This window comes from Ursus americanus, chromosome 11 (genome assembly GCF_024610735.1).
Source record: "Ursus americanus isolate L20-20 chromosome 11, mUrsAme1.1.p, whole genome shotgun sequence".
Lineage (NCBI taxonomy): Eukaryota > Metazoa > Chordata > Mammalia > Carnivora > Ursidae > Ursus > Ursus americanus.
The window spans coordinates 70,488,189-70,509,564 of record NC_142137.1 but is presented as its reverse complement, the minus strand read 5'-3'; the positions used below and the strand labels follow the sequence as shown (position 1 = coordinate 70,509,564).

The window sequence follows — 21,376 nt, the reverse complement described above, 5'->3', positions numbered from 1 at the left end:
GTAAACTCTTCTATTTCCTGAGTTTATCTGGTCATTTATAAACTGTTACCGTAGAGTGCCTTTGTTATTTCAAGAATATATGGTGACTTCTACTATAGAAAAGATGGGGTCGGCTAACCTAGAACAGGTAGACAGGGAATTTGGGGTCACGGGCAGCAACGATCAGCAACTCCACAGACTAGCTGAGCCTCGGGTGCTGAGACAGCCTTCATCACGCTTCAGGACAATGACTCCTAAGTATTTCAGAGCCACAGGAAATGCTGATAAAAGACATACCACTTCTTACTACTTAATTGTGCACACCATTTCAGGCACTCGGAAACCCCTTGAAGTCCTAGTGGTGTCACAAGGAGTATGGAGAGGGGACCAGTATTTTCCTGGGAAACAGAGTTACTGGGGAGCCTTCAGCAGGGGGTGAGCTGTAACATGGAGACCTGTGCTCTGTCCGAACACAGGAAGGAAGTACAGTGCAGGGTCTTGGGTTGTTTGTTTTTGTTTTTGTTTTGTAGGGTGTGGGGGGTATAGCCCTGCTTCCTTCAACATTCAAGGCCCCTTCCTTAGATTTGGAGTCCTAAAGAAGCCCTCTACCCCTATCAAGTATCAGATTGTCCCCACAGCACATGCACCACGGAACAGATATAAATATATCGAGAGACTGTTTACAAGCCTATCCTTAATAATTTTAACATATTAATTTCAATTTAGAGTAGTACAAATGAAATGTGGTTGGCAGAAGCCTACAGGTTATAGGATAAGATGTTTCTTTAAATGTATGTTTTTATTCTACCACTGGCGGCAAATAAATTGCTTCCTTTTTATTCGGGCTTTTTGGCTTGCTGAACCAGTACTACCGCCAATAGTAACTTAAAAGAATTAATGTAGCTATAAAAAAGAAAAGTAGTTTATATCCCTTCTGAGTGTTGGATTATCAAAGATAAAGCAAAATGATTCATCCTACATTTTCATTATTTTCAAGACGAATTTTTTCCTAGTCTCTTGACACTTCTGAAAGTTACTCGTAAGATTATTTCAGCAGGTCAAAATGAATCTGTAAATTTTTTACTGATATAATTTTTTGGGCTATAATTGCTTAAAACACCAAAATCTACTGACTTTTTATGAAGATATGGCATATTCTTTTGCTCCAAAGAAATGGGATTTTTAAGAACTTCCATGGTGTTGCCCCGTGGAGCCAGCATATAGACAAATAAACACAAGATCCACGTACCTAATCAAATATAAACAAACCCAAAAATTATAGTAAAATTTTGGGAATATGTACTTAACATTAAGACTAAAATATCTGAATCACTTATACTTGCTGTAAGTTCTTCCTCATTATATGCACATTGTCACATAACAAATTCACATTTTAATAGAAAGGATTAAAAGCAAGATAGTGATGTCCTTCATCCCCCTAAAAAAAATATGACAAAATTTAATAACAGATTTCTATTACCAAATAGTTTGCAGTAATTCTACATTCAATAACTGAATACCTTACGGCTGCTTGAGATTTAGAAATGTTTGATAATTCTACAAAAACATTTAAAGACATGTTAGAAATAATGCAAACAATTCTTTTAGTTGCTCCACAAAGGAAGGAAAAGGTTAATTTTGATGAATTTAAGTAATTACTTAGATGAATTATTTACTTTGGCCTTTTTATTTTTTAATGTAAATTTATACAAAGTACAAACGATTCCTATCTTCACCTTCAGACACTACTGTGGAACTTTTTAGCTAAATGGGTCAATTGCTTCAGCGAGATGGTATTTGGCAAACACCTCTTAGGTTCCTCCACCTGATGTGATACACACATGTGCCACTCTGTCCTTAGGCAGAGAAGCCCTTTTAGCTGATAAATATCACCCAAAGCAAGGTCCTTGATAACAAAAAATAATTAAATAGCAGAAGCTGGTTAGAGATCAGCATTCATTTTTCAAATTAAATGTAAAAGCCTTCTCCAGTTAAGAGATTGGCAAGTTTTTACAAATAACATCAGTGAGCCTTTTAGAAAGAAACGCAGCCACATTAGAATGGAGTCATTAGGCAATACATTTATTTTGAAGCCAATTAACCTTTTGTCAGAAAAAATGTCGGTGCCGTAATGGTTTCAGCGTGGAGGTCAGCCTCTAACCGGGCACGTATGACAGCCACTGCCGCTGACACGTGCTGCAGACAGAGAGAGTGCAGCCACGAGAAGCAACCTTCTTTTGTATTCCACTCTGCATTTCCAGGGAGCAGACAATCTTGACCTATCCATTTAGGTAATTAAAGCTTCCATTTGGAAGTGTCCTGCAGGAAGGTGAAATTTGGGGGAGATAAATGGCTGTTGCTCTCCGTATTCAGCCACCAGTTCCATCATTTGATGGACTGCCTGAAACAGGCTCCACTGCCAGGTTCTCATAAAAATAGAGATGAATTGGGCAGCAGACAATTCTCTGAGGCAAAGCAACTCTGTCATTTTCTTTTTTGCAGGCTGTAATTTAATTGTTAGTCAAGGTGGACAGCTGACACAGGGGGGCTTTCTCTAAGAGCTTACCCACCATCTTCCATTCGCTGAGAAATCACTCCAGTTTATTTACTTAGCCAAGTGTGTTTGGCTTTGGGAGATGTCCCTCCAGCGGCCCAGCTGGTTCTCCCAGCTGTGCCCTGACTTACCTTCCACGCAATTTTGTTTCCTTTCGAATCATGCTCAAGGGCAATTGGGAAGTCTCCTCGCTCATAAAACTTTCGAAATGCTGTGGGCTTGGTTGGTCTTTCTTTAAATGCTCCTGCAGCTGGAGGGCCTCTCACCTTTAAAGAAAAATGAAAAATAGGAATCAGGTTTTGAAAATACCAAAAAATGCACAGTAAAAAGACTTTTCTTAAGTTTTCATTTATATGAAATATTCTGGAAGATAAAAACCAAATTGTCTAATGATGGACAACAGCAACTTCACTAATACAGCATTTAAAGAAGACAATTATTTTATAATCATTAAGGGTTTACTTTATTTCAAGCTACTTTAGAAAGCATTCCTAGAAAAAGTCATTTAAAAAATATCACATTATAAGGGAAAAAGTCTAAACTTTGGTTTAAGTAAAAATTTTAATAGAGGCCTTTAAGTTCAGAATGTTAAAACTTCTAACTTTTTAATAATTGCTAATTCTAATCTCAGGTCTGATATACTTTGTGGAATACTGAAGTAATAAATTTAAAATATATCCTTTAGGGGCACCCGGGTGGCACAGCTGATTAAACATCAGACTCTTGATTTCGGCTCAGGTCGTGATCTTAGGGTTATGAGATTGAGCCCCGTGTCAGGCTCTGCTTGGTACAGAGTCTGCTAGGGGTTCTCTCTCTCCCTCTACCCCTCTCCCTGCTCTCTCTCTCTCAAATAAATTTTAAAAAATACAGTACGTCCTTTAAATCTATTTACATAATATTCACAATATGAGAACATATTTTACATTTTAACAACAAAACTATAAAAATGTTATATAAATTAAGTCATAACAAATAAGAGAATTTACAAAGATGTGCACATATATTATACATTTGATATTATGAATTTATGAGTAAGTAACATTAGATTACATGAGAATGTTTCATCCCCCAAATTGAGATTTTTCTCAAAGAAGAAACATGTCATTTTTTAAAAAGATTTTATTTATTTATTTGAGAAAGAGAGAGAGAAAGAGAGAGACAGCCTAAGCAGAGCAGGAGGGGCAGAGGGAGAGGGAGAGAGAATCTCAAGCAGGCTCCACGCTAGCAGATAGCCTGACATGGGGCTCAATCCCAGGACCCTGGGATCATGACCTGAGCTAAAGGCAGATGCTTAACCCAGGTGCCCAAAGAAGAAACATTTTATATTGAGTTATTCATATTAAGAATATCTTTTAAATCTGCATTATTTACATATGAATTAATTCATTAGGTTACAAAATTGACAGTGATTAGTGAACTATTTAGAAAATTATAGACCACTGATTATCTTTCTCTGAAAAAAAAGATAAATACTAGATATTTACTAGTTTAATAAAAACAGATTATCTTGTTAATTCTTAATATGGACAGAATAGCAAATAATTTATGTAATATCTTAATATTTTAAGTTACTTAATATGTTAATTTTTAATATTCATGTAAAAACTTTAATTTCAATAAAGAAATATGTAAAAACATGTCTAATATAACAAATATGACAAATACATTTTATCTGCAGCACATAGAAAAGCTAATAATAAGAACTGAGTCAGATACTAAAATATTAAGATGATTAAATGCCAAATAGAGTCGAAGAGTGAGGTAACACAAAGGTATTTATTAGAGTTTATTTTTTAATTTTTAATTTTTTTTAGAGAGAGAGAGTGCATGCTCATGCCCACACACACATGTAAGGTTGTGGAGAGGGGCAGAGGGAGAGAGGGAGAGAGAATCTCAAACAGACTCCCTGCTGAGCGCAGAGTCCCATGCCTGGCTCAATCTCAGGACCCTGAGATCATGACCTGTGGCGAAATCAGAAGTCAGAAGCTTAACTGACTGAGCCACCCAGGCGCCCCTAGAGTTTAGAATTTCCTTCACTACATAGAACATTATTCCCAGCATACAATTATATAAATAACTGATGTGACTTGGGCAGTGGGGAAGCAAGACTGCCTCTTATAAAATATTTGAAATTTGTTCTGGTATTAGAATTATTAGCCACCATTTTCAGACAAATTCATTCAATTGTTATGTAACCATATGTATATGACAACTACTTTGTGCAGAGCTCTGAGCTGGATATTACACAGACACTCCCATCTACATTAGTATGACAGTAACTATAGAGACAGCACTCCAGGACTTTAGCAATTTATGGAGTGGTAAATTTTGAATCACATTTTTGGAAATTGATGAATTGACAACTTTTTATTTTGCCAACAAGTTATATACCAAAAAAAAAAAAAAAAAAAAGATCACCATCTACCATCATGTCACCATTTTAACACCCCCCAAAAAGTGGTATACATAATCCAAAAAAAGAAAACTTAGCCAAATTAAACCAGCATCATGCATATTTATAGAAAGTTACAGAGAATAGTGCATATGCGTGTATGTGTGTTGTATTATTGTACAGTACTGATTGCTGGTCAGCAGATACCTCATTTTTTGTGCTTTTTAAAACATAAATATTAAATACGTAAAGAAAATACATATGTATAAATATATGTATAGATGATGTATATACATACATATACATATATAATGAACTATTCAGCCATAAAAAAAGGAAATCTTGTCTCTTGTGACAACATGGATGAAGCTTGAAGGCATTATGCTGAGTAAGTGAGTAAGTCAGACAAGAAGACAAATACTGTGTGATCTCACTTACATGAGAAATCTTAAAGAATTGGACTCAGAAACAGAGACTAGATTGGTGGTTGCCGGGGTCTAGAGGGTAAGTGTGACATCTACTGATTGTCTTTTTTCATTCGCTTTTTGATCTTCCTGATTCTTGGTGTGATGACTGATTTTCTATTGACACCTGGACATGGGTGATTGTGAGACTCTGGACCTCACACCTTCTGTTTTAGCTGGTTTATTCTAATGTATCTCTGGCAGGAAGGGTTACTAGCTCATTACCATCAGGTTGGGGTGGAAATCCTGGAGGCCCACTTGGCCTCTGTTGACTCTTAGAGGGAGTTTTTCATTGATACTGGATGAAGGTGGGGGCTCCAGCACCACTAGGCCTCCAGTGACACCTCCTGGACAGGTTGGAGTAGGAGCGCCCCATGACTGCTCCCCACACCGACACCACAGAAGGGGGTGGCCTCATTACTGCTGGGCAGTGATGACATTCCTGTCCCACTAGGAGGCATTCTCTTGACAGCACCCCAGAAGAAAGGGGTAAGAGCTTATCACTGCTGGCTAGGGTGAGAGTCTAAGCTACCCCCAATGTGGGTGCTGAGGACCTCTTTACTGGTCCAGTAGGGATGAAAGGTTCAATTCCTCATTTAAAACATTCAGCTACAACCATCATTTAGATCTTTTGTCTGCTTATCATCTGCTAACCATCCTTTCCATTTTTCTAGATGCCAAGTTATTATTTATGCTGTTGATAGCAAGCCTTCCATTTGTTTAATTTTGTTTTGTTAGAGAGTATCCATCTTTGTCCCTCTTCTTTGTATTTGTCTTAAAATCAATTTGTCTTTTTCCTTTTGTCTCTTATTCTAAATATACCCCAGTCTTTCTAATTCTGAATTCAAAATTCTAATCGTCCAAACTTTTCAAAGAATGAACATATTTCTAAGAAGACTAGGGGGCTTTTTATAAACTGTTCATAGATAACGTATACTTCCTCTTTCTCCCCATAAATTTTCATGGACTCCCTACAGATATGATTCCATGCTTACAATTCCATGGAAAGTCTTCACTTAGTTTGCTATGTAATCATTCAACAGTGTGGAAATTCTTTCTTCAGTGTCTATTATCCTCTGTTCTTATATTTCTGCCATTTACTCATTTTAAAACACTATTTTTTTGGATTCTCCTATAGACCCATTCCAAATTAACTCTTGGCATCTCAAAGTTGTAATTCGAAAGCTGACTAGTTAAACCTGTTAGTGCAACATGGGGCATTACCTAATTGTATGCAGATGCTCTGTCACTGTCCCTAGATAATATCTATTCTGTTCCAAATACGCATATATCTACTTAAGCCTAATAGAAGGCTAAAATATTTTTTATACTCTACACATAATCCATTCCAACATTCCAAGTAATTCTAGAAATTTGTACATGAAAAATCAAGTAAATTATAGTCTCTGGAAAGGTAATAAAGATCTTACTATTGGAAATCACACAGATGGATATAGGTTGACTAAATAAAATTAAAAATAAGCAAAAATACTGTTAAGGATCCTCATGTACCTTCCATATTTATCAAAGGACTATTGTACATTTTATTTAATGTCTTAAAAGGACTACTGCAAATTTTACTTAATGTCTTAAGAATTTTACCCTGATTCATTATAAATAATACAGAACAAATAAGGAACCATAAATCAAACTAGATTTGTGGGAAAACGCAATTAGGGTTTTCCTGAATGGTGGGGGCTGTCCATAAACCAATTACGAAGAATGGGTGTCCCAGCAGAATGCTTCTAATAAAATCTAATGCACTTGGGAACCAAGATATTGAATGCACTTTGAAGTGACTATAAATGACAGAGTACTTTATATGCCTACACTTATTGAATGGTGGAATGGATTTAGGACGTAGAGCACAGGCTCTGTCATATGGTCACAAACTAATAATAATTAGTAGGATCGAATTTTGTGGTTCTCTAAAATTCTTCATCATATAGTTGAAAGTTTACTTTTCAATAGTTTTATTTTTTAGCATAAACTGAAGCTGCTAAAAAAAAAGAGAGAGAGACCTTTACTTCAAGTGGGAAATCTATATTGTGTTATTCTAATTGGTCTGTTTAGCCAGCTTACTAACATTAAGACAATAAGATGCAAAGATACTAATTTCCTATTTTCACAAGCATTTTTTAAAAAGATTTTTATTTATTATTTATTTGAGAGAGAGTGTGTGAGAGAGCACAAGCAGGGGGAGCGACAGAGGGACAGGGAGAAGCAGGCTCCCCACTGAGCAGGGAGCCCAATCCCAGGACCCCGGGATCATGACCTGAGCCAAAGGCAGCCGCTTAACCGACTGAGCCACCCAGGCGCCCCTCCTATTTTCATTAGCTTTAACCTGAAATTTGGATTCACTGAAAGCGCTGTGGTTAAGCAATTAGTTGGCAAGAGTCGTATTGTCCCTGAGCTACTGAGGCACTTGAATATTAGCCCCAGGACTGGCAAATATGTTGCCATCAGCCTAGACTTCTGAGTAAGTAAGACTAAAATTCAGTGTCTGCCCCACTTGCCAATCATAACTGTTCTAACCCATCAGAAATTTTGCATTACCTAAGGTTACCAGAGGACCAAGGAAATGCTTGCAAAAGTATTACAGTTAGCAAATCTGATCGTAGTACTAGATGGGGCACCTTGTCGTTAACAAAAGTGAATTTGGATTATCAGGTAAAGTTTTTATAAGAAACTTTAATAATATAACAAAACATGATAGTGATGTTTTTGTTAGTAATGGCCAGAAAATATAACAATGCCCTATATGGTAAAAAAAATATATATATATATCAACAAATATATATTATATATATTACATATATATTACAACAAATGTTCAACATACATAGACATGTTGTGGAGTCCTTAATAATCAGGCCCTACAGGTAATAGCGAGTGGCAGGGAAAACAGCCAAGTGATGTGGGTGGCCTACTTTAGGAAGCTTATTCCACTGAGATCTAAAGGGATGGCCTGGAGTCAAGATGATCAGTCTGAACTTCACTGCAGTGGGTCAAACACAAGGTAACAAAGGCCTTAAATTAGGATGCCATCAAGAACAACAACAAAATCCCTTAATAAACTACTCATTGTTTTATAGACATTAATTGGTATCAGTTTTTGACGAAACCCACATGAAATGATCCTCAGAGACAAGAAAATCTAAGCTTCAATAGCTTCAATAAACTGGCAGGAATCAAAGAGTTAGTAAGTAAAGGAAAGAGACCCCCCAGTGCTTCTACTCTACAGGATGCGTCCTTAGTCACTATACTGGCAGGCTGGGTTTGGGCAAAAACCTAGAGGGGAATTATCTAGGGCACATGACTGATTGACTAAAGAGATCCAGAGGCAGAGATGAAATAGGCTTCGACTACAAAGATGCAATTAATCAATCTGTTTAAGTTACATAAAAAATAAACACTGAGATGGAGGGAAATCTTATTAAATTACTTCAAATTCTACCAGCTATTACTAATTTTGTGCTTTTTCCCTCTAGAACATATGTACAAATACCATAATTTTTCATTTTTATGTCCATTCCATTTAGTGTACTTCTTCATGTAGTGTGATATGTTTTGATGCTGCTATGGATAACAGAATTTCATTTTTTGTGCCTAAGCAATATTCTACCACTTGAAATTATATTTGAAATTTATATTATTTCTGATTTTTTTTTGCCTTTTGTAATCACATTATTATAAACATCTCAGGCATATCACATTTTCCCCATTTTATATTATACCCTTCAGAGTCCCTCAAATGAGATAACAGAATCAAAATTTATATTTTGTGATTCTTGATAAAATTATTTGCTGATTAAATAGGTGAGCAGGTCTTTTGTCTTAGTCTGCCTGGGCTGCTCTATCAAAACACCATAGATTGTATGATTTAAACGACAGACACTTATTTCTCACATTTCTGGAGGCTAGACACCCACGACGAGGTGGCAGCGTGACCAGGTTCTGATGAGAATCCTCTTTCCAGCTTGCGGACTGTTGCCCTTCACTGTGTTCTCACACACCAGAGAGGGCTCAAGAGAGATCTGGTCTCTCCCTCCTCTCTCAGGACACGAATCCTGTCACAGAGGCCACACTTTTAGGGGCCCATCTCATGAACCTAATCCCAAAGGCCCCACCTCCAAACACCATCACATTCGGGGTTAGTGCTTCAACATATGAAATTTGCAGAACATAAACATTCAGTCCTGACATCTTCCTATTGTTCAATTTAGATTACTATGTTTAAGAAATGAGGATGAATATTTCTTATTTTAGTACAAATGCTATATGCATACATTGTGAAAGTATGTTCATGTCTTTTCCACATTAATATCAATTTGTAGGAGTTTTTTTCCTATCAATAAATATTAACCATTGGTTGCATTTACTGTAAATGTCTCCTTGCCTTCTTTGTTTTCCATTTTTACTGATTTAGCATTTAGAAGTTTTACTCTTTTTTTTTGGTAGAAAATTTGTCCTTTCTTTACTTGCTCTTTTTGTCTCCAGCTTTGAGCTTCTTGTATCATTCCTCCGTCAGGATATTGTGAATGCTGCACACAGTGAATACTGACTAATTAAATCATACCCTTCACCTACACAAAAGCCACAGATGAGTTCCCACTGCATGCATTCCCACTGTGCAGACATTTGAAAGCTGACGGTGATGCCTTTGGTGACTCTCCACAGGCCCCTCCATCAGTTGTGCCCACATACTGGCCATTCTCAAATATGGCCTGCTCTCCCCGGGCTCCATGAGTTTCCTGTTCCACCACCTTTTATTCTCCTTCACTCCTTCATTCCTTTCACTCCTTCTTTTTCTCCTGAATAACCAATCACCTTCATGACTCAGCACAAATCTCACTAATTCTAAGAAGCCTTTTCTGACAGGCCATATTCCTACCTTGGAGTGGGATTAAGTTCTTCTTCACATTAGGCCTGAAATGCCTAAAGGACAAACTAACAGACCACCAGAACAATCTATATGGAGATTATCAGGGAGATCCGGGCTATTGATAAAAATTTGCCTGTAGTCAGTGGTGGGTTAAATCTATGGAAATTGGTAAATTTTTCCAAAGGGAAAGTAAGTATATGGTGAGGAAAAGACTGAGAACTTGAAACATTTCCTGAAGACTTAATAATAAATGGATTCTATAGGAGAATAGAAAGGATAGTCAGAATGGTAGCAAGAAAATGGGGAAGGAATGGTATAGAAATCAATGAATGAGAGGAACAGGTTTTTTAATGATGCGAGTGGGTCAATTAAGAAGAGGGTTGAAAGTTCTCTGAAAATTAAAAAGCTATACTGGCATGATGGGATGGAAAACATACAGTGCATTGAGGGGTAAGTGAGGAACGTGAAACCAGATGTAGTCTTTGGGAGCCACCCTGCCCCACGAACTGTCCAAATCTGTGTTGCTAGGAAGGTAGCATTGTTACAGTTGGGCAAAGTTAACTGTGATTGGAAATGGAGAAAGGAAAAAAATATTAATGGGCTATAATACTGGAATTCATAAACTAATCACATATGGAACTGGAATAGATTTTAGAATAAAATATATATTTATGACTAATACACTTACCTAAAATGGCCAGAGAAACTTGTGAAGTATAGGTTTTTCAATGTTAGAAACTCATAAATCAGAATTCAAGGACCTTTGGTCACATACACTAAAGTATTTCTTAGAAACAGAGTTAAGAAATTGTCTCTAGGGGTGTCTGGTTGGCGCAGTGGTTAAGTGTCTGCTTTCGGTTCAGGGTGTGATCCCAGCGTTCTGGGATAGAGCCCCACATCAGGCTTCTCCACTGAGAGCCTGCTTCTTCCTCTCCCACTCCTCCTGCTTGTGTTCCCTCTCTCGCTGGCTATCTCTATCTCTGTCAAATAAATAAATAAAATCTTAAAAAAAAAAAAAAAGAAATTGTCTCTAAAATAGATCCTGCCTATGTCATTCATTCATTGAAAAATGTATCCAATACATAATATTTCCAAGTTACTAGGCTCCATAATATTGGTGACAAAGAGGTAAGTCAAATAGATTATCCTCAAGATATATGTCATTAAGGAAAAGAGATGAGAATTATTCCCCAGACTCTTCTATAGAAATAAGCAGGCGATATGCCACAGAAATGCCACAGAAAGGTATATAAAATTCTGCACACTCAGACTATAAAACATTTCAGTTTTAAGACATTATTTCTTTTCATTATAAAATGTTATTTAGCTTTGCAAGATACCTGTACTTTTCAGTGGCACCAGGCAGAAATACATTTTAATTTCCTATAAACTTGAAATCTGTACAATTTCAATTAGAAATAATTATCCGAGAATTATGGCTGCTGTATCACAGATTTGTGCATTCACAACTTTTGTAATTATTAAGGATTAAATCAGAACCATTGTCTGTATTTTCTGTCCATTTCTTAGGTCTAACTAACTATCAATGTTACCAGTCTTATGACCACAAATTCATTACTGATGAGACTGATACATATTTTCCTTATATGCAAAGCCTCTCACATTAAAACCCACATTTTCTCTTTTGAAGTTCACTTGTATAAATGAGAAAATTTTAGTTAAAATCTAAGCCTTGTGTGACATTTTTTTTAATTTTTAATTTTTTAAAGATTTTATTTATTTATTTGACATAGAGAGACAGCCAGAGAGAGAGGGAACACAAGCAGGGGGAGTGGGAGAGGAAGAAGCAGGCTCCCAGCAGAGAAGCCTGATGTGGGGCTCAATCCCAGAACACTGGGATCATGCCCTGAGCCAAAAGCAGATGCTTAATGACTGCGCCACCCAGGCGCCCCCTTGTGTGACATTTAAAATGAAATATATTAGTCTCAAGTATTTACAGAGACTAGTTTAAATATGATTAGAATAAATAAAAACTAAAATTAGTACTGTGGGTATTATAATAAGTTGTAATTAAATTAGCATTGTCATATGATGATTACATGCCCCCTACCAAAAAACAAGAAACTTATAATGTAGTTTTTCAGGTAGGTAGAATGAGGATACAGTATTAGTAAAGATAGTAATATGGAATAAAATGACAAATATTTCAATCAAAAAAACTAGAAGACTTTAGTACTGGACTTAACTCTTTTTCTCGACAATAAATTATGCCCTGCCTTGTTCTCAAAAGGATCTAACTTAGCTCATAAAGACACACACAGTACAGAAGAAAGCATGAGCTTGGTGTGGATGGTGTGGTATTTTGTGGGCAAGTGATTGGACTATTTGGAGCCTCAGCTTTCTCATGGGTCAAAATAAAAAATTACACTGGCTGACCTCTAAGATCCTTTTTACACCTTTATAACCTAACATGTGTATTTATTAATTCAACAAATATTGAAGACAAACAATATTATCAGAGAATTTGCCCAACTGTAGAGCTAAGTGGAATCTCGAAAAGCACATAAACTCCCTGTTGGAATCCACAGGGGCTATGGAGATACATCCCTGTTGACATTTCAAGGCTTATTTTTCTCAGCTCCATCACCTTTATAATGACCTCGGTTTCATAGATTTGAGACTTCTTTCAGGCTACGATCCAATAACTTGATTTAAAAATGCTTCTGCAACAACTGTATGAAATAAGGAAGTCCCCAAGATTGCTGAGAATATTATGGTTATGTCATTTTAAATTTACAACTAAACTGGAACACACTTGGCCCTAAGATTTTATTTCAAAATGTTGTCTCTGTAGCCTAAAATAGTTCTGAAAGCAATATTGGACTACACAGTTTTTCTAAATCGTTTTGTTTAAAGTAATAGGCATCCGTGGTCCTTTAAATTCTCCATTGTAGGGGAAAAAAAAGAGATTGATAGCCTTTCCTAACAAAATGAGATACAATAATCAAATGATAAAAAAGAAATCTTGACAGTTGAAGGCTAAAAACGTTTACTCAAAAGCTGTTCTCTCCTTGCAGTTAAATATGGGAAAAGGCCACATATTTAAGTGCTCGAGTGTGATTCTTGCTATCAACTTGTCTCCAGAGAGTCATCAGAGATTTCAATTTAGACTATGCTGTTTAGCATCTGTCTTGTAGAACTGATAAAATGCCTGAATGCCTGAGACAGCTTGGCTAATACACTGTCACACCCAACACGAAGGCCAAAGAAATGAGTGAGCTAAATGTGAAAGGAGAATATAAATGGGTAAGAGTTTAAAATGTATTCTATTCCTCCTACACCTTTAATGTTGAAAGCGTGGTAAATAGTTTTTATCTAAATGTACATCTTCTGTGTCTTGCAACAGAGTTCTTTCTTACTAAATAATTAGAGTAAAAATGTTATTTTTGTATTTGTGAAGAAACTGTGACCATTCACATCTTACATATCATGAATATTTGAATAGAAAATGTAAAAATCCTTGTGTCTAATGATCCAAACTGATTTTCTCCAGGAAAAAAAAAAAACAACCAAAAAAACTACTTATTTATTAGAAAAAAAAATTGGAGCTGTCTACAATAAAAGATATTTATATAGGTAAAAAAGAGTTCTGCCTTCCCATCATTCTACTGGCTCCCTCTAAAATAAAGTATTTTGACAGTTCACGTAATTCTAGGGATGTTAAATACACTGATTACAAATTATAAACTCTAATGGACAGACAAAGGAAGAAAAGAATGTGTATGTTATCACACATACAAAGCACACATATTGCAACTTAATTGGAAGATAACATGATGATAAATACAAGATTAGAGTCCGATCAGTCTGGATTTTTTCCACCACGATTTCCACCACAGTCGTCCAACCAGGAAAGAAATGTTAAGAATGTAAAAGGAGAAGAAGAAAGAGCAAAGATATACCTAAGTAGTATCTAAGATGTACCTAAGCAGTCTATCCTCAGTAAAGTTAGTAATGCTTCATTCACTATCCAGATGTAATGTTTTTAAGTTTTTATTTACCTCCTATTTAATTTTTAAATAAATAGAGTACATTTTTCCTGAGCCAAGATCTTCATCTGTGAATTCCAGTTGAAGTTAAGCCAGCTTGTGGCCAAAATAAAGCCAGTTAGCCCACATGGAGAATAAACTCTTAACCTCTTCTCTACTAACAACAAACCAATCTTGGCCACGTCTAACTAATCCCAACTAGACATTCACAGTTTGCCCACCCAGATTTATCAATAGCTTTCTTTACATTCAGAAATTTTTATTCTTCCATAGCCATGGTTTACTTCAGATGCATGCATGCAAGTAATGATTTGAATAGAATTTGTAGGCATGATTTGAAATATGTTGGATATTAGAATTTTATACAAACATTCCTCAAGCATAAGAAGTTATTTACTCCCCCCACCCCTGACACATGCACGTACACCCTGAGTCAGTGAGGCGTGTCCTCATGTCTTTCTTTTGAACCATGTTACTGAAACTTTGTTTTTACTATAGAATGAATCATAAGATAACCTTGCCTTTAAAAGAAGTACAGGAAGAGTCCGGAAAACACCCTCCCCTTCCTACTCTACTTTAGTTCCTTGCTAACTAAGAGGTACTAAATCTCAAAAGTTAAAATGATTTCTAGAATGAACACTTCTTTCTCCTTTTTATTCTAAAATCATACAAACATAATATGAATTTCATTTATTATAAAATTAGGAGAAAGAGTGACCCATCAAAAGGGAGCCAACATCTCACACATATCAGAATGGCTATCAACAGAAAGACAAGAAATAACAAGTGTTAGCAAGAATGCGGAGAGAAGGGAGCCCTCATGCACTGTTGGTGGGAATGTAAATTGGTGCAGCCACGATGGAAAACAGTACGGAGTTTCCTCAAAAATTAAAAGCAGAACTACCATATGATCCCACTTTTCCACTTCTGAATATTTATCTGAAGAAAATAAAAACACTAATTTGAAAATGTACATGCACCTCTATGTTTATTGCAATATTTACAATAGCTAAGATATGAAAAGTACCTAAGTGTCCATTAATGGATGAATGGATAAAGAAACTGTAGTATATATATACAATGAAATACTATTCAGACAGAAAAAGGAAGGAAATCTTGCCTTTGTGACAACCTAGATGGACCTTGAAGATATCATTAAAAAAAAAAAAAGTTAGCTAAGATAAGGCATAAGTCATGTGGGAGGACGGGAAGAGATAAATTATGGTGTGTGATGAGAGAGATAATTAATGAATTTAAGAAAACATCAGAAAAAAAAATGTTTCTGGTGAGGAAAATCCCATAGAGGGCAAACTTTGTTTCCTGTTTGCAAAAGTGGGGGTAAGAAGGGATAATAGAAGAATGCATTTGGGATCAGAGACATAACGGAGAAGAGCCTCAAAATAAATACATAAACAAATAGCACTGGCAACCATCATTCTTTTGATAGCAGAGAAGGAAAAGGATTTTGGATTATAAGTCCCAGAAGAATGCTACCTTCTATCCCGACCCAGAAACCTACTTCAGGTTATAGTCTAGGAAATGCCAACTCATTCAACTGTGAGTGTTAAAATGGGACCTAGCAGAGCATCAAAACAAAGATACCATAAGAAAAAAAATGTATCTAAGAGCCATGAAACTTACCAATTAAAGAAAAATACAATGCAGAGACAAATACTGTAACCAAATATTTTGTCACGAATTTAAAAAACCTGGGGAAGCAACCACTTCTATAGAAGACCAAAAAGTAGAAATGCAAGAATTATGACAGAGAAGAAATGGCAATGTGATAGAAGATGAAACATTAGCTGGGAGACTTCTAAGAACAAGTAGGAATCAAAAATTCAAAATATGCAGATGAAACTGGAAGAGGCAAAAGGGAAAAAAAACACTGCAAAAATACACACAGGATATTGGTGTTTGTATTAGAAAGATGGAGATGTGAGAGAGAAGTAAAGTCTGGCCAAGGAGAACTAGCATGCATAACTGAAGTCCTCAAAGAAGAAATTCAAAAGAATGGGGGGAAATACTTAAAACAACCAATTAGAAGATATTAGCTAAGAGACCTTAGTTATAATAGTGAAAGATTAAATATATGGAAATAATTTATAGGAAATGTATAATATATATATGAAGACACTTTAAAATATGACTAAAAGATACAAAGAAGACTTGCAAAATTAGAAAATAATTTTCTGTGGTAGAAAAATTACATGTCATGAAATCATCAATTTTACTAAGTCAATTCATACATTTAACACAATCCCAATAAAAATACAACCTGGTTTCTCTTTCCAGAAATACACAACATGATTCCAAAGTTTGTATGTTAAAATAAACCAAAAAGACTACGTAGGAAGTCTTTGAAAAAGAATCAGTGCGTGCAGGTACAAGAATAGAACAGTAACTAGCAATAGATCTAAATAATTATATGCATTCAATATATCACTAAGTAGACCTCAAATCAATGGGGAAAATATGAACTACTCATTAGTTGGTATTGGGACAACTGGCATACATCCAGAAAAAAATAAAATTGGATCAATTCTTCACACTTTACAACAGCATTAGTTCCAAATGGATGAAATGTTTAAATGAAAAATAAAAAGAAACAAAAACTGTCCTCAAAAAAAAAAAAAAAAAGGATCAATACAGTGGCCTACAAAGCATTACACATCCTGCTTCCACCATTTCTTCTCTGGTTTCCCCTCATACTTCTTTCCGTAATTGACTTTGCTCTAACACACTGGCTTCCCTGCTGCTCTTTGAACACACCAGTTATATTTCTAACTTAGGAAATTTGCTCTGATTGTTCCCTCTGCCTAGAGCGTTCTCCCTTTATATATTTGTTTGATGAATGGCTTTACCTCTCTTAAGTGCCTGCCCGTATCTTGTCAATAAGATCCACCATGATCATCCCATTTAATATTAACAGTCTCCCTACCTTAGGGTCCCCAGTCTTCTTATCCGGCTCTGCTTTTCTTTTTTCCTTAGTGTTCATTCCCTTATAACATACTATGGACTGTATTTATAACATTTATTGTTTATTGCCTTCCTACCCAAGCTAAATTATAAACTCTAATAATGGATTATTTTTTGTTTTGTTCCTTATTAGATTAATAGTGCCTGGTACAGAAGAGAGGTTCAATAAATATATGTTTAATTAATGCATTAATTAATTTGATAATATAGTGGAGGAGACATTGCTGATGAATGTGGAAAGGCTGTACTATTCAATATACGGTGCTGAGACAACTGTATTCATGTAAAAAGTAAAACTGGAGCTCTATCTCACACCATACACAAATTCAATTTCATTTAAAGACTTACATATTAAATATTAAAGAAGATGTGGAAGAATAGGGAGTCTCGTTCCTGTCAGAGTGATAGAGCCACTTTGGAAAACACTTGGCATCGTCTAGTGAAGTTGCATATATAAAGATGCCACTGTATTCCTAGGCATCTACCCTAGACAGTCTCTTGCACATGGTATTGTCTTTCTCCATAAGTAAGTATACTGGGAGATGTTAATGGAAATATTTATAGCAACATTATTAGTAAAAGAAAAAAAAAGCAACACAAGATTCTTAATAAGTAGAATGGATAAATAATTACAGTATTTTCCTGAGATGAAACACAGTGGTAAAAATAAATACAAATTTACCCATGGACATGTGTCAAGAGGGAGGTCTTATATAAGGAGGAAGATCAAATCTCCCTTGGTTGTCCTTCCTCAATTCAGGGTTCAAGACAGAGCTAGACTCAACCACATTGCCTGTCCCAAGCTCATGGCCAACTAAGGACTTTGACTTCCTCACCATCAAGACTAATCCTGTCATGCCCTTTAATCCAAAGAAGATATAGACAGTAGTTGCCTCTCCTTCTGCATCCCAATTTCCATATGGTTCTCAATATGGATCTCATATCTTCTTTTCTGAGCTGCTGACACTCACAGTCAATCATCACAAAATCTCCTTTACCCCTCCACCTGTCTCAGAACTTGTTCTACTCGAAACCTGACATTCCCCTATGGATAATACCTTCCTTGCAGTGTGGTATGTTTTCTCTCTGAAACCCATTTTATAATACTGGGTCTAGTGATAGACTGTTGTCTTGCCCCTTGTTGCTGCTTCCAGACTATTTTATAAGATCTCAGTATCAGTGTAGATAACTGAACCAGCATTTTGACCTCTCAAGTTCTTTCACCCGTTCTCCTTCAATGTTCTTGATCTTCATTGTAGTCAGCCAGTTACTCTGAGGTTTATTACAAAAAAAAAAAAAAAAAAAAAGGAGGAATAGGAAATCTTATTCCTATCAGTTAGAGTGATACAGTCACTTTGGAAAACATCTGGCATTGTCTAGTAAAATTGCATATAGAAGGATGCCACGTATCCCTAGGCATCTAGGAAGTCCATACTTCAAGTGTCATACTTTAAGGTTGCCATCTCTTCTCTTTCTAGCTCAATCCCTATGAAACTCTAATCCTAAAACCCTTCACTGTAACAATCATCTGCCTCCTTTTTTTCATGGTTCGATCAGTATAACAACTCATCCCTTGGACTCCCCTCAACTTCCTTAACACTTTCTCGCGTTTTCATACTTTGCAAAACCCTAATGCTGCCTAAATAAATTCTCTGCCAACTCTGTGCTAACACCTATGCACCTAAAATATGGTATTTTACTACACTCCCCTATTCTTTCTCCCCACTTATATATATGACTGTTTCACATCATTTTATTCTCTGTTCAAACCTCCAGCACCTCTTCCCCACCCATATTCACAGCTAATAATCTTGCTCCTCTTCATTGAAAAATGAGAAATGACATAGAGAATTTCCATATGCTCCCACCACCACAACCATGCAGTTAACCTATAAAACATACACACCTTCCTGCCAGGTATGCATTAGAACCCATGCTTTCTCAAGTCTCACACCTTACTGCAGCTTTCCATGACTGCCCCCGCTTAAAATTGTCTATCACACCCTGCACTCCCTCATCTGCCTTCTAGAGCAGAGCACTGGATGGTGAAGTTTAAATCAAAGGAATGCCATTTATTTTATATCATTTAAATAGAGGTAAAAAGCACCAGGGCAGGGCTAGTCTGAAAGAAAAGGAAAACAAACACAACTGACATTAATTTATTGAGCATTTGTTGTTCTAGGTTCCAGGGATTTAGGAGTGAACAAGAAAGGTAAGATCCCTGCTCTCCCGGAATTTATTATAGAAGGATCAAGCAATCTGTAAATGCATGTTTAAAATAACACAATAGTAGATACTAGAAGACATTGTTCTGACATATTTGAAAATTTCTGTGTGAGGTGGGGGAAGATAGAGGGACGAGTCAAAGATGATGCTAAGATCTTAAACCTGATCCTGATCTACAGAAATAGGAAAGTTAAGATAAGCACAAGGAAAACTAGAGTCAGAATGGGAGAAAAAGAGCAAATGTATCCACTGAAACCACTGTTTTCAGTTTGGCTTTCAATCCTTGCAAGTTCACACATATATAATCTAAGTATCTATAGAATGATTATTTCTCTATAAATCTCACACTCACTATAAAACATATCTCAAAGTATGTGAAATTTATAAGGATCACATATATAAATTGAAAACAACATGCTAATTCTACCTATGATATACTCCAGTGGAAGAAAAACTGGTTAGAAATATTATGCTCATCTACATTAATAAAAAATTCAACTACATCTTTAAATATAGATGTTTCTCCCTTAGGAAAAGTTCCTGGACAATACACAATAATATAGGACTAAGGTTTTGTAAGTGATAAATCTTGTCATTTCATTAGAGCTATCCAATCAAATGTAACTCAGTAGTTTAGAAGTACAAAGTAATTTAAAAGATGTTTTCAGATCTCTTCTGGCTTTACGTTGTCTTTTGATACATGGCAGGATCAACACAGATCTAGATAAGACTACTCTTAGAGACATTTTAATGTTAAAGTGCCATTCTTCCGGAAAGCAATTTATATCTTCAGCCTACTTAAGAATGTGTAATAAATTTTGTGCAGAGGGAAAATCAGGTTTACAAGGTATTGAGGAAAGGGAAATATATGGTAAGATTTAAAAGGGCAGTACAGACGATTAATGAGCCAGAAAGATTGATTTATAAGGAAAGATTAAAAGAATTAACTATGTATGTAATGACTAAGTGAAAAAATATATATATATAAAGGAGACAATTATTTCATTTGTTATAAAACAATAGAACACTCCATTAGGATATTTAAAACTGGACTGGAGAAGGGAGAACTATACGAGGGACTGAGAATCTGTGAGCATGCACATTTGAATTATTGAGCTCTAATGACATACACATTTTTAATCCCAGGCCCTGTGCTAACACGTCATTGTCAATTCAGAAGCATTTAGTTCATACCAATGTTAGACAAGGGGAGCAAAGACTTTTTCCAATCATGTTACATCCAAAAACTTTTAAAGATCACTTATATATATTTTGCTACTTTTAAAAAAAATCATACGAGGGGCGCCTGGGTGGCACAGCGGTTAAGTGTCTGCCTTCGGCTCAGGGCGTGATCCCGGCAATCTGGGATCGAGCCCCACATCAGGCTCTTCTGCTATGAGCCTGCTTCTTCCTCTCCCACTCCCCCTGCTTGTGTTCCCTCTCTCGCTGGCTGTCTCTATCTCTGTCGAATAAATAAACAAAATCTTAAAAAAAAATCATATGAAAGTAGAATCTCTAATCAGATAAAACAGAAGAATTGCCTACTATGTGAGATCTTGTTCCAATATCAGTATATTAATATTGGGAAATGGCAGGACGTCAATGTTAAAGGCTAATTTTATGGTAAAGTTTTTATTCCATATGCAGACAGAAATACAGGTTTGGAGGCCATAATTCAAGTTGTGCTAAACTATAATCAAGTTCTCCTTTGATACTTTAAACAGTGTCTAAATGAACATGCACTTTTGGGGAGCCTGGGTGGCTCAGTCAGTTGAGCATCCAACTCTTGGTGTTGGCTCCCATCATGATCTCCAGGTTGTGAGATTGAACCCCAAGTTGGACACCATGCTCAGTGGGGAGTCAGCTTGTCCCTTCCCTCTGCCCTTC

At 36.1% G+C, this 21,376-nt stretch overlaps 1 protein-coding gene across 1 annotated transcript in view; it reads right to left on the bottom strand.

Moving 5' to 3' along the window:
- Positions 1 to 21,376, bottom strand: part of PACRG (parkin coregulated) — a 496,763-nt gene that overhangs the window by 423,447 nt on the left and 51,940 nt on the right. Inside the window, exon 2 of the mRNA XM_045805472.2 lies at positions 2,665 to 2,799. Within this exon, the coding sequence (XP_045661428.1) occupies positions 2,665 to 2,799 (135 nt within the window). The remainder of the gene's footprint in view (positions 1 to 2,664; positions 2,800 to 21,376) is intronic.